Here is a 15,102-nt window from a genome sequence, read left to right as displayed (position 1 = left end):
TCCATAACTTACTACATTTGTACACACTGTATATAGATTTTTGTATTGTGTTATTGACTGTACGTTTTGTTTATTCCATATGTCACTCTGTGTTGTTGTTGTTTTTTCCGCACTGCTTTGCTTTATCTTGGCCAGGTCGCAGTTGTAAATGAGAACTTGGTCTCAACTGGCTTACCTGGTTAAATAAAGGTTAAATAAATAAAATAAATAAAAATTAACCCAAACATTAAACATCTATGGGCATTTAACCTGTGTACTCTGTTTGCATTAGTTGAATACCATTCAGCCACAAATGAATGGGTCTGTAACCCACGGTTACCCCACTCCTTCCAACTTTCTTACATGTGGCCCAGAACATAGAAATGTATCTCTTGGCAAAGTGGAGATAAAACTACAGTAACATGTCCTGTGCTCTGAGCCGGGGCTTTTATGCAGAACAAAGTGGCAGTGCTTTACAGTGTTGTCCCTGGACTGCAGGGAGGACAGATCATTCCTATTTCAAATCAGATTTTTAGGGCTTTGAAACTGAGTGTTGAGAAGAGCTCTGTAAGCATCATCATACCTAAAAGCACTTCTAAAAATGTCTTTGTGGCATCCCTTAAAGGCAGTCAGTGCTCTCTCTCTCTCTCGTGCTGAACAGCCTGTTATTCCTCTTTCCCTCTGAGATTAACAACCTAATTCTTTCATTTAGCAGACGCTCTTATCCAGAGCGACTTACAGTTAGTTAGTGCATTTTTATTTTTTTCTTCATACTGGCCCCCCATGGGAATCGAACCCACAACCCTGGCGTTGCAAGCGCCATGCTCTACCAACTGAGCTACACGTGTACCTAATGAAATGCACTAACAAGAGCAGAGGAGACCTGCAGTGATCCCTGGAAGCGGTCCATAACACTCTGTCACATGTTGATGATGCTTTTTTTGACCATGCAACAGCCAAAAACCCGGAATCCTAAATGATATAGTGTTATTGGCCAGAATCTTTTCATTCTGATAGTGCTTATTCAAGGGTAATGAGATGGATGACTTTTCCATTCTTGATATGTTACCAAAATTAGTTTGGATTGGTGAATGACTAATACTCACTTCCTCATGTTAAAACAGGCTTGTTTTATCTACAGCACTGTGTGATTCATTCCTGCCTCAGTCGGCCCAGGTGTGGACTTGATCTCATTTTGCCCAGGTGTGGACTTGATCTCGTTCTGCCCAGGTGTGGACTTGATCTCGTTCTGCCCAGGTGTGGACTTTATCTCATTTTGCCCAGGTGTGGACTTGATCTCATTTTGCCCAGGTGTGGATTTGATCTCGTTCGGCCCAGCTGTGGATTTGATCTCATTTTGCCTAGGTGTGGACATGATCTCAGTTTGCCCAGATGTGGAGTTGATCTCAGTTTGCTGAGGTGTTGATTTGATCTCACCACAGCTTGTGTCTTTCCTCTCTTCCTTCAGGTGATCCTTCCTCTCTTTGGCTGGGGAGGTGTCTTTGCTCTGCCACTCCGTCACTGTGTCAGTGCAGGTCACTCTCCTGGCCCCCTGTTTGGTCCCGTTGCTGGTCTGCTGTGGGGTGCGTGGGTCCCTGGCCATGCTGTAGCCGCTCTGGATCATGGATAGGGTGCGGTGGTGAGCCTCCTGCCTCTGGCACCTGTAGAGCCCCCGGAACGCTGAACGGAACTTCTGAGACATCAGGTTGTACACTACAGGGTTGATGGCACTGTTGGCATACATACAGATCCGACAGAACAGTACAAACCAGGCGTCCAGGTAGGGTGTGGCAATGAAGGAGTTAATAAGGACCAAGGTCCGGTAGGGCATCCACAGTAAAGCGAACAGGATCACCACCACTGAGAGCATCTTAGTGACCTGTGAGAGAGACAGGAGAGATGAGATCTGGGGAGATGTAATGCATACTGTATGTTCACTCATTTCACAATAAACTTGGGCTAATCCAATAAAAAGTGAATGAACATGCAAACATACATGTCAAACTGTCATATTCAGTGGTATCTGAAGCACAGTTAAATCCTGTGTGACGTATTACAGTATCATTAATCTGATTCCCTTATCGCACTCAACATTACATTAGAGATTAACTTTAGCACACCACAATTCAGTATTTATCTGTGTGAGAGCCTTGTATTAAGCAAACAGACACACCATGGCCACAGTGGATTGGGTCAACGAGGCCACAGGGGCCACCAGTGTCTTTGAGAGAACAGACCCCCATCTCAGAGGTGGGTATATCGAGAGAGAGAGAGAGAGAGAGAGAGAGAGAGAGAGAGAGAGAGAGAGAGAGAGAGAGAGAGAGAGAGAGAGAGAGAGAGAGAGAGAGAGAGAGAGAGAGAGAGAGAGAGAGAGAGAGAGAGAGAGAGAGAGAGAGAGAGAGAGAGAGAGAGAGAGAGAGAGAGAGAGAGAGAGAGAGAGAGAGAGAGAGAGAGAGAGAGAGAGAGAGAGAGAGAGAGAGAGAGAGAGAGAGAGAGAGAGAGAGAGAGAGAGAGAGAGAGAGAGAGAGAGAGACCCTGGCTTTGTGACCATGGCGACAACACACAGACATTCTAGAACCCCGGTGAGACAGATGAAGAACCACTGTAAGACTCCACTGATTAGCCTTATCACTCCCAAACAATGGCACAGGCTGTCTTTTATCCCCTGCTCTGCTCACCTTTTTGTCAGTACGAATTTTAAACACTTCACTCTCACCAATTCAAAACCTTTTTCTAGTCTTCCTACGTTTGATCATGGCAACACAAAAGAGAGGCAGTTGATACTCGTATCATACACGGCCTCTTTAAGCTAAATGCTATTTGAGATAAGGATCCCTTGATAAACGACAGTCGGTGACAGCAACCTTGAGTGAAATAAAAAAATTGAAGCGTTTAATTGAAGCGGAGAGAGCCAGGGAGTTGGAGGCTTTAATTATACAACAGCGAGATAATGACACTAAGGATCACTGTGACATTTTGAATATGCATCTTATTATTTTCATAACGCATTACCAGCCCAGGGAGTATTAAAGCAGACTGCTGTAGATCACAAACAAAGCAGACTGCTGCAGATCATGGCAGGTTTCAATTAGGTCGAATACAGAACAGAAGTAAATCTAATGAACCAAAACTACAGTTTTTTAAAGTCATTCTTTAGTATACAGACGTAGGATCTTAATTTGATCACCCTGTTGCAGGAGAACTTTCCTGCAATGCAGGACATGTAAAACGTGTAGTGTATTTGAGGTGTTAAAAGGCTTCTGAGGTTTGTAATTCCCACTTTGAAATTTCAGACTTGATTTTCTCTTACGAAAAATTTATTAACCCCTACAAAAATGTCCATGAATTATAATCCACATAATAATTCACATTTCCTGTTGCTGCAGGATCATTTTCCTGCTGTGCAAACTGGCTCAAATTAAGATCCTACATCTGTAGGCTACAGGAGTTTCATCAGAACTTCATCAGATTTTTATCAGCAAATCAAATAAAGGTCCAATAAATAAAAGAGCAAAGAGTAACTGTTGAAGAACTGAGACTATAATCATCTGCAGCATTAAGCATACTTCAATGAAAATTCCAAATCATATTATGCAAATATTTTGCTCAAATGGCGCTCCTTGAGCACTTGAGATTAGGAACTACCCACTATCAAAAACCGATGCACACACGCACACACACACACACACACACACACACACACGCAAGGTCATTTAGAGCATCCTGACATGACATATGTTATTTTCTTCACTTTTCTGCCACAGAACTGACAGCTGTTGCTGTACCCAGTCTTTTGGTTTTAGTTTAAGTTTTCATTTCAGCCTTGAAACATAATTATAGCTGGGGACCTTGGGATAATAAGGATACTGTGGATACTGTGGATAATAAGGATACTGTGGATACTGTGGATAATAAGGATACTGTGGATAATAAGGATACTGTGGATACTGTGGATACTGTGGATATTAAGGATACTGTGGATACTGTTGATACTGTGGATAATAAGGATACGGTGGATACTGTGGATAATAACGATACTGTGGATACTGTGGATAATAAGGATACTGTGGATACTGTGGATGATAATAAGGATAATGTGGATAATAAGGATACTGTGGATAATAAGGATAATGTGGATACTGTGGATACTGTGGATGATAATAAGGATAATGTGGATACTGTGGATAATAAGGATACTGTGGATACTGTGGATAATAAGGATACTGTGGATACTGTGGATAGTGTGGATACTGTGGATACTGTGGATACTGTGGATACTGTGGATACTGTATCCCGCAGCAGGTGCACTGCACTGGAGAGCCTGGGGAAGTCATTATTTCAGAGGCGAGACTTTTGTGTGTGTGTCTTTGTGTCTGATTTTACAATCCTGTGTTTTATTTCCCCATTGCAATACATGTAGCCTATAATGCTGCCATACCGATCAAGCGCTAACTGGCTGTGTGATATTCCTCAGCCAAATGTGTCTCATACAAAGGATTTTGCCAATGTTGACTGATAAATGGGAGTCATTTCTTGTATGGTTGACCTCCCATCTCTACAATACATCGTAAACAAGAGTTTCAAATGTGTTGTTGTGTTGAGCATCCATCAACAGAGATAGTCAGATTAATCAATAACATAATATGGCTGCTGATGAGATGCTGATGGGCCTTAATGTGTTTCCTCTTATCAGCAGCAGCACCCTTAATGACCTGGGTACACAACCAGATTTGCTCCATCTGTCCACATTCACTGTAAGTGAATGTCTGGATCCAAAAATGAAAACTCGGAATAACTTGGATATTCAGAAAATGAGTTATATTCCCCATTCTACAGTATGGTTGAATTTCTAGAGCCTGAAGGTCTAAGCCACTGTTTACTTACCATTTCGTAACATTGTGAATAGATAGGCATTCATATGTTGAATGCTTCTGTTATGTAGGCAATGTGAAAATAAATAATTACATGAATCCGCTAAAGAGGGGGGTGAAATCAAAACATACTTACATAGCCTACATACAAATACTGCCTTGCTTACTCTCATATTAAATGGATAAGGGGAATCTGGGTTTTCAGGCATAACACCTGAGTACACAATGTACAATGCTGTACAATTTAGAGCGAACACATATAAAGCTAAGGCTAAGGCACTTGGCATTGTGCAACACCACAGACTCAGATCCCCTGAGAAAACCTTTTACCCCAACAGCTCCAGAAACCATTACAGCTATTTCACCCTTAGGTCAGTCATAACCAAGGTGGGCAGTGCAGTGGACTCTGCAAACAGCAGGCCACTTATCCCAACTGATAGGAAGAACATGATGCTTTGATGGTATCATGGGCTAATCCGTGGAGATCAGAGAGCAGGGTAAAGAGTAGGCTGGGGTCAACTGTGACCAAAGCCATTGGATGTCAATTACAGGGGGACATAAAGGGGGCTCCTTGTTCTGTGACGCACGCACCTGTTTCCTGGAGGAGAGCGTGCTCTTCGGGCGGCCCTGACGACCCCCTTTCCCTCCATTCGCTGGTTCCTTGCAGCTCCTGCGGAGCGTGGTAGCACCAGCGGAGACCGTGCCCACGTCGGGCCGGTTGGGGAGTGGGTTGAGGTACAGGATGCGGGCGATGAGGCCGTACAGGACGATGGCCAGGAGCAGAGGGATCACGTAGAAGATGGCAAAGTCAATGAGGTAGATGGGGAGGTAGAGGTCACGGGACACCTTGTAGCCACACTGGATGCTGCCGCTCTTCATTACCTGGATGTCCACCAGGAAGAACCACAGCATGCAGTAGACACAGGTGAACAACCACACCCCTGCTATGATCCGCTTGGCCCGGGACACCGTGCACACTGTCTGAGCCCTCATTGGGTGGCAGATAGCAATGTACCTGGAAATGGAGAAGCACAAACAACAGACACTTTGGCTTGTTGTTCTCCAAAGACATTTATACAGTAAATTATTCTGAATTGTTCTTGTATATGGCTTTGGTTGAGGAGGTATAAAGGGGTTAAGGTAGTTGAGGCATCACTCACCTCTCCACAGTAAAGGCTGTGATAGAGCAGGAGGACACATTGATGCCAAGGTACTGGAGGTAGGTGATGCCAAGGCAGCCAGCGTGCCCAAACACCCAGGTGCCCGTCAGGCTGTCTGACACATTGGGCAGACCAGCGGCCACCAGCACGGTGAGGTCCGCTATGGCCAGGCTGACCAGGTAGCAGTTAGTGGGCGTACGCATGTGTCGCGTGGTGAGGACAACCAGAACCACCATGATATTACCCACAATGCCAAGTCCACAAACTAGCAGAACCAGGAAAACTGCCACAGTCTTGTACTCCAGTGACTGGGATATGGGGTCCCCTGGGCCCACCAAGGAAATGTTGGTTGGGGTGTCCATCCTTGAGCTTACATTTTCTGTCATGTTTGCAGGTGATGAGTTTGTTTCTATGTGAGTAAGACTGAGAGAGTGAAGGACATAGGAACTGGCATGTGTGAGTGTGTGATATGTTAGCGTGGGAATGTAGGAATAAGTGTCCCTGTAGGTGTTCTGTATTTGTTGCTAATGAAACCCTTTTAATGGTGTACTATGTTCCATCTGTCTTTCAGCCTATTGAATTATTTTGCAGGGTTATCGTTTGATTGAATTAATCAAATCAACATGTTGAAGCTAATTTTCCTCTGCCTTTAGCCCTTTTAAACAAATGAGAATTCCATTGATCCGCCTGAAAATAGAACAATTATTGTAGTTAATTTAAAAGATTACTACTACCAAAGTATCTACCTTTGGAAAGACATGCATTGCCAATTGCTAAATACACACTTAGCTGGACATGATAGATAAATGCTGTTTGTTTGAATGTCGACATTAGGAGTAAAACAATTGGCTCAACACACGTGGTAAAACAACACATTATAAACCATCTTTACAGAACACCTGCTAGGTGTTCATTCTCTGCAATAAAAATTAACAACAGGGAGCAGTGTTTCCCCTATATTCTTTCCCCTATATTCTAAAAGCGTGTCTCGGCAGAAATATATATACTGTATAAAAGAATAACATCATATTTTAGCAGCGGTGGCACCGCTGCTAAATGAATATAGGGGAAACACTGGGGAGACATGATAAGCTCCCTTTGAGAATGATTAAAATGAGGCATTTTAGTTATGCACAGTATTAGTTAAGCATAACTAAATCCCATGCCAGCGCTTTCCAGACACTTGACATTTCCAAAATTATTCATTTAGATTGGTAAAGATACAAATTAAATTCCAATGTGTGCTTTCATGCATGTGCAACTAACAGTATGTTTACTTGAAGCCCACATAATGCAGATCAATATTCAGTAGAATATGAATTACCTTTTGCAAAAACTGGTTGAAAAGCAAAATGACTGGGTGAAGTACTATAGAAGCTCATATTCTCATATATTCAACACAATATCAATACAATTCAACACAAACATCAATACACTCTATACAAATATCACCCCAAGAACCTCATCTCTTATTTCAAAGACTGAGTGTTTTAAACTTAGTCAGAGTGCAGCACATTTAGTGAGTGAAAGCCATCTAGACATCTGTTGCTCTTTTCAGTCTCCTTGCCTTGTAAATGAGATTGGGCCTCCTCTCCAGAGGATACCTCTAATAAATTAAGGTGGACATGAAATGAAAAGTAATTTAACTGAAGCCCAACATCAATCAGACACCACCATCCCCTCACATCTCACAGTAAACTTAGTTTCACCCATTTCTACATTTTCATTATGTTGGGCTGTTGGGCTGAAGCAATTTCAACATCGCTATGCAGAGATGATTGGAAGAAGAAGAATTCTATTTTATGGTCAGTAGGACATCATCTACCAGCTACAGGCTGTACCTTTAACAAACTGTTAAATACACTATAGATGTCTTTGTTTACTAAGTTTGTCTTTAAAATGGAAGCAAGCCTATTTGCTAGCCATAGATACTTTGCTGTGACTATTACATTTAAAGTCTTTCATTTCATTGTTTAATTTCTGCCTATTCATCTAACGACATACATCTTTACAGTGTTCTCTGTAGTTTGAACTCTCTGCTGTCATGGGTTGCTCTGCTCATCACTGCAGTACACACAATCCAGAATGTCATTATTGCTCTGGGCTCTGGGTTTCTATCGCCTTGTGTCGTGATGGATGGCAACTTTGATTCTGATTCTGGTGGAAATTATATGGTGGTAACTGAAGTAATGTGATGTTAATTAAGCTGTTGCAGATTGTGCATGTCTCCCTATAGCAGCATGGTCATAAATGGAAGAAACGTTTTGGAGCTTGTTTGTCAATCTGTCAATCTGTCAGTGTTTTTGTGCCTGCATGTGATAGCAGCATGTGAAGCCATGAAGTCCAGTAAGAGTTGTTCAAAATAGCTGGCTCATAGAGGCTCATCACAATCTTTTGGCATCATGGACTATTGCCACTTAAAATGTACAAGTAAATGAACTAAAAGTATCTTGTCATATGGATCAGCATAATTATTGAAAACAATGTCATGAACTAATCATCAAACTCATTAATCAATATTCAAATTAATTAATCACTGAGGACCTGATAACCCTATATGAGACACATATCATCAAAATAATCGACAGCTACAATTTCCTACTACAGGTCATTTTCAAATGCATAGCCTACCTATCATGTTGTCTCCAAAAACCCACAATAATACTTCACAGAACCCTGCTGTAGAGGCAACTTCCAGAAATGATGAAGAATGTATGGTGAATTTTGCAGGAAAATGTCAGTGAAGTATTAGGCAAACAATTTCACAATTAATTATGCCTTTAATAACTTTGATCCCTTGCACCTCTCCTAGTCCATCACAAAATTTGCGCACCTACCTTATATCCATTCTTGCTAATTGATGCGCATGGACACACTTCCCCAATTTCTCGTTTCTTCAAATTATTTTCAGCTCTGTAATTCACCTTGAACACTGTGTAGTTAAGACTCGTTTCTGTTGTCTAAAATAATTTACAGTCTCGCAGACCAGCAATGCACTGACATAGACTATGATGCACCTTCACAGCCTCTCCAACGCAGTCCATGCGCTTTCGTCATGGCTCATGTCTCCCACCTTGCGTTGAACCGCTGCCACAGCGCTGTTTTGTTAATCATTAACCCATGGAATCCTAAACTATGCCGTTCTGCATGCAGGACTAGAGAATTATATAGATAATTCAGCCAGCCATCAAGGCTACATTTATTTCTGGCTGGAGCCTTTCTTACGTGGAAGGTTTTGTTTTTCTGATGGTAATCACTAGCCTACAATGTACATTATGCCCTAAATTACCACAGTAGGTCTAGGCCTATATCAAAATGACCATAAAAACATTTTACTAGTCCAGGACAAAGTAGGCAATTGAATGGTAAAAATGTATGCACACATGACTGTAAGTCGCTTTGGATAAAAGCGTCTGCTAAATGGCATATTATATTATTATAATTGTGTTACCCCCCATCCTCAGAAATCCCCACCTCCACTTCACCTTCACAAGTCCATCACCACCACATGCCTCCCGCCAGCACCATCCCACTCCTGACACCAATGTAGGCTAACCCTAATTAGGCCAATTTCAAAATAGGATATAGAAAAATTACCGAGATGAACAAATAGGTAAGTGACAGTGACCGAGTTGTCTTTTGTTGAAATATTGAAGTCATGCTTCATATTGAGAGCACGGTGGCGCCAAAGCCAAATCGCTAAACTGACAGTGTCGTATTTTGATGACGTCATGGTAATGGCCGCTCTCAATGTATCGTGTAGGTTTTTTTGTTTTCTCCAGCATAGCAGATAAATAACCATACAATTATTTAGTGTAGAGCGTCAGACATAAAGAAAGAGACTGGGTTGTTCTTAACGCCGCAAACCTGTCTTCAAAGAGGTTCAGGTTGGAAAGGTGACTGAAAATATTTTAAGTGTAGCTCCTGGTGTTTTTAGAGGGAGGGCTGCATTGTTAATTGAACCGACAAGACACGCATGCTTCGATAGCAGACCAGAAAGCGGTATTTCGCTTATGTAAAGTTGCTTTTCAGTTGTATTGGTTGATTGAACCTTTGTCTAAGCGCATTGGGACGTCTTTTAAAGACAAATCAGACGTTAGTCTCTTGTCTGCTAGAGCCCTGGCAGTTTTTGGGCCTGCTTCACCCGGTAGTTAGCTAGCATTGTAGTTAAGCGCTAACTAGCAAGCTAACGATACGTCTCGTCCTACAGCGCCGAAGTTGCCTCTTGATTTGCTTATCTACTAGACAGCTAGCTACCTATGACATTGTTCTACTGTAAACACCGAGTCCCCGAGTTTTAATCTGAAAATATGATGTTAAAGGCAGCGATGTTCACCTACTGGTTGAAACAGATAGCTAACTAACATTCGCTAGCCAGCTAGCTAATGTGTAATAATCTCTGACCGACTGTTATTGACCTGCGTGAAGTTTACTATTTTTGAGATGAGGCGGATGCCTTCTTGCTACATGCATGTCTCTGACTACGAAATGTATGTAGTAGCTATGTAGCTATAATGTTGATCAGATGGCTAGCACTCTTTGACATATTGTATCGAGAAATAGATAGCTGGCAGTAGTCAATTGACTCCCATAATTATATTTAGTTACTAGCTGGCTAGTAAATCCTCCTACAAAATTATTGTAACTAGTTCATCTAAAAAGTAGATGGTGGATTTATGGTATGTACCAAAACGTGTATATTGCCCAGAGACATTGTTTTTGTGTATTAAACAAATGTAATCTAATTCTTACTAATAGACACTTATATAATCAAGATGTTACTCTTTTTTTAGTGGATCATTCTCCAATGGACACCCCTGAGAGCCCCACCCAGTCCCCTGAAAGCCCCAACCAGTCGCCCCAGTCCCCAGAGGAAGAGGAGAAGGGCCTTTCTGACAGCGAGTTCCTGGCATCCCCCGAGGAGGAGGACAGGCTGCTCTCCGACAGCGAGCTGCTGAATGATGAAGACAATGACGAGTTAGATGAAGTGGGTGGTGGAGGTGGGGACTCTGAGCTGGATGATGACGAAGATGAGGGGCTAGTTCAGGAGTGTATCTCTGACCCAGAGGATGATGAAGTGGATGGGGACGGTAGAAGGGATAGCCATACTGGTTTAGAGCAGGATGAGTCAGTGGGGATGGTGATGATGGGGCAGAGGAGACAGGTGAGCCAATCAGCTGATGAGGATGAAGAGGAGGACCGGGTCAGCCAAACTCCTAAGTCCCCTGATTCTGAGCCAGAGCAGGAGAGGTCATCCCCCTTGGCTGAGGAGGAGGAGGAGGAGGAGATGTCCAGATATGAGAAGGAAGAAGAGCGGGGTGAAGGAGGGGAACCATCAGCCAAGCTGGCTGTGGAGACAGCAGAGGTAGATGATGAAGAGGAGGAGGAAGAGAGGCGGAGGAGGAGGAGAGTGGTGGTGGTGAATGAGATGAAGGAGTCGTCTGTGTCCAGAGAGCTTGATGAACATGAGCTGGACTATGACGAGGAGGTTCCTGAGGAGCCCAATGTTCTAGCGCCTGATGAGGAGGTGGAGAAAGGACCTGGAAATGGGGAGAAAGAGGGCAAGGGCATCAAAAAGAAAGAGAAAATACCAATCCTTCCTCCATCCCCGAAAGACAGTCCACCTAAGAAGTCTGAAGAATCCAGGGCTCAGGAGAGAGGAAGGAGAGATTCCTTTCGTGACAAAAAGAAGGATGAGGATGATGGAGAGATTGATGAGGGAGAGATAGATGTAAGTAATGTAAATGGGATTTACAGTGCCTTCAGAAAGTATTCTTTTTTATTTTATTTTATTTAACCAGGCAAGCCAGTTGAGAACAAGTTCTCATTTACAACTGCGACCTGGCCAAGATAAAGCAAAGCAGTGCGATTAAAAACAACAACACAGTTACATATGGGGTAAACAAAACATAAAGTCAAAAATACAACAGAAAATATATATACAGTGTGTGCGAATGTAGTAAATTATGGAGGTAAGGCAATAAATAGGCCATAGTGCAAAATAGTTACAATTTCGTATTAACACTGGAATGATAGATGTGCAAAAAGAGATACTGGGGTGAAAATTAGCAAAATAAATAACAATATGGGGATGAGGTAGTTGAATGGGCTAATTACAGATGGGCTGTGTACAGGTGCAGTGATCGGTAAGCTGCTCTGACAACTGACGCCTAAAGTTAGTGTGAGAGATAAGTCTCCAGCTTCAGAGATTTTTGCAGTTCGTTCCAGTCATTGGCAGCAGAGAACTGGAAGGAATGGCGGCCAAAGGAGGTGTTGGCTTTGGGGATAACCAGTGAGATATACCTGCTGGAGCGCAGACTACGGGTTGGTGTTGCAATGGTGATCAGTGAGCTAAGATAAGACAGGGATTTGCCTAGCAGTGATTTATAGATGACCTGGAGCCAGTGGGTTTGGCGACGAATATGTAGTTAGGGCCAGCCAACAAGAGCGTACAGGTCACAATGGTGGGTAGTATATGGGGCTTTGGTGACAAAACGGATGGCACTGTGATAGACTACATCCAATTTGCTGAGTAGAGTGTTGGAGGCTATTTTGTAAATGACATCGCCAAAGTCAAGGATCGGTAGGATAGTCAGTTTTACGAGGGCATGTTTGGCAGCATGAGTGAAGGAGGCTTTGTTGCGAAATAGGAAGCCGATTCTAGATCTACCTTTTGATTGGAGATGCTTAATGTGAGTCTGGAAGGAGAGTTTACAGTCTAACCAGGCACCTAGGTATTTGTAGTTGTCCACATACTCTAGGTCAGACCCGCCGAGAGTAGTGATTCAAGTCGGGTGGGCGGGTGCAAGCAGCATTCGATTGAAGAGCATGCATTTAGTTTTACTAGTGTTTAAGAGCAGTTGGAGGCTACGGAAGGAGTGTTGTATGGCGCTGAAGCTCGTTTGGAGGTTTGTTAACACATTGTCCAATGAAGGGCCAGATGTATACAAAATGGTGTCGTCCGCATAGAGGTGGATCCGAGTGTCACCAGCAGCAAGAGCAACATCATTGATATACACAGAGAATAGAGTCGGCCCGAGAATTGAATCCTGTAGCACCCCCAGAGACTGCCAGAGGTCTAGACAACAGGCCCTCCGATTTGACACATTAAACTCTATCTGAGAAGTAGTTGGTGAACCAGGCGAGGCAGTCATTTGAGAAACCAAGGCTATTTAGTCTGCCAATAAGAATCCGGTGGTTGACAGAGTCGAAAGCCTTGGCCAGGTCGATGAAGACGGCTGCGCAGTACTGTCTTTTATCGATCGCAGTTATAATATCGTTTAGGACCTTGAGCGTGGCTGAGGTGCACCCACCTTGAGCGTGGCTGGGCGGCAGGTAGCTTAGTGGGTAAGAGCGTTGTGCCAGTAGCCGAAAGGTCGCTGGTTCTAATCCCCGAGCTGACTAGGTGAAAAATCTGTCGATGTGCCCTTAAGCAAGGCACTTAACCCTAATTGCTCCTGTAAGTCGCTCTGGATAAGAGCGTCTGCTAAATGACTAAAATGTAAATGACCAGCTCGGAAACCGGATTGCACAGCGAAGAAGGTACGGTGGGATTCGAAATGGTCGGTGATCTGTTTGTTAACTTGGCTTTTAAAAACGTTCAAAAGGCAGGGCAGGATGGATATAGGTCTGTAACAGTTTGGATCTAGAGTGTCACCCCCTTTGAAGAGGGGGATGACCGCGGCAGCTTTCCAATCTCTGGGGATCTCAGACGTTACGAAAGAGAGGTTGAACAGGCTAGTAATAGGGGTTGCGATAATTTCGGCGGCTAATTCTAGAAAGAAAGGGTCCTTGACTTATTCCACATTTTTTGTTGTAGCTTGAGTTCAAAATGGATTCAATTCATACTTTTTCTCACCCATCTACACACAATACCCCATTATGACAAAATGAAAACATGTTTTTAGACATTTTAGCAAATGTACAGTGGGGAAAAAAAGTATTTAGTCAGCCACTATTTGTGCAAGTTCTCCCACTTAAAAAGATGAGAGAGGCCTGTAATTTTCATCATAGGTACACGTCAACTATGAAAGACAAATTGAGGAAAAAAAATCCAGAAAATCACATTGTAGGATTTTTAATGAATTTATTTGCAAATTATGGTGGAAAATAAGTATTTGGTCACCTACAAACAAGCAAGATTTCTGGCTCTCACAGACCTGTAACTTCTTCTTTAAGAGGCTCCTCTGTCCTCCACTCGTTACCTGTATTAATGGCATCTGTTTGAACTTGTTATCAGTATAAAAGACACCTGTCCACAACCTCAAACAGTCACACTCCAAACTCCACTATGGCCAAGACCAAAGAGCTGACAAAGGACACCAGAAACAAAATTGTAGACCTGCACCAGGCTGGGAAGACTGAATCTGCAATAGGTAAGCAGCTTGGTTTGAAGAAATCAACTGTGGGAGCAATTATTAGGAAATGGAAGACATACAAGACCACTGATAATCTCCCTCGAACTGGGGCTCCACGCAAGATCTCACCCCGTAGGGTCAAAATGATCACAAGAACGGTGAGCAAAAATCCCAGAACCACACGGGGGGACCTAGTGAATGACCTGCAGAGAGCTGGGACCAAAGTAACAAAGCCTACCATCAGTAACACACTACGCCGCCAGGGACTCAAATCCTGCAGTGCAAGACGTGTCCGCCTGCTTAAGCCAGTACATGTCCAGGCCTGTCTGAAGTTTGCTAGAGTGCATTTGGATGATCCAGAAGAGGATTGGGAGAATGTCATATGGTCAGATGAAACCAAAATAGACCTTTTTGGTAAAAACTCAACTCGTCGTGTTTGGAGGACAAAGAATGCTGAGTTGCATCCAAAGAACACCATACCTACTGTGAAGTATGGGGGTGGAAACATCATGCTTTGGGGCTGTTTTTCTGCAAAGGGACCAGGACGACTGATCCGTGTAAAGGAACGAATGAATGGGGCCATGTATCGTGAGATTTTGAGTGAAAACCTCCTTCCATCAGCAAGGGCATTGAAGATGAAACGTGGCTGGGTCTTTCAGCATGACAATGATCCCAAATACACCGCCCGGGCAATGAAGGAGTGGCTTCGTAAGAAGCATTTCAAGGTCCTGGAGT

At 43.2% G+C, this 15,102-nt stretch overlaps 2 protein-coding genes across 2 annotated transcripts in view; one reads left to right on the top strand and one right to left on the bottom strand.

The window, feature by feature from the left end:
• Positions 1-1,114: 1,114 nt before the first annotated feature.
• On the bottom strand, positions 1,115-6,396 carry trhr2 (thyrotropin releasing hormone receptor 2; the record flags this gene model as incomplete). Its single annotated transcript, XM_084172062.1, has 3 exons — positions 1,115-1,858; positions 5,442-5,865; positions 6,011-6,396. The coding sequence occupies 3 exons, from the start codon at positions 6,394-6,396 to the stop codon at positions 1,115-1,117; spliced, it is 1,554 nt and encodes a 517-aa protein (XP_084028188.1).
• Positions 6,397-9,741: 3,345 nt separating this feature from the next.
• The window catches only part of zc3h18 (zinc finger CCCH-type containing 18), a 35,509-nt gene continuing 30,148 nt past the window's right edge, over positions 9,742-15,102 (top strand). The window contains exons 1-2 of the mRNA XM_084171643.1: positions 9,742-9,906; positions 10,804-11,741. Coding sequence (XP_084027769.1) covers positions 10,818-11,741 — 924 coding nt within the window. The 5' untranslated portion in view covers positions 9,742-9,906; positions 10,804-10,817. The remainder of the gene's footprint in view (positions 9,907-10,803; positions 11,742-15,102) is intronic.

The sequence above is a fragment of the Coregonus lavaretus genome (assembly GCF_964263955.1).
Source record: "Coregonus lavaretus genome assembly, chromosome: 11".
Classification (NCBI taxonomy): Eukaryota; Metazoa; Chordata; class Actinopteri; order Salmoniformes; family Salmonidae; genus Coregonus; species Coregonus lavaretus.
The sequence above is the reverse complement of the archived record's forward strand: the minus strand, read 5'-3'. Positions and strand labels throughout refer to the sequence as shown.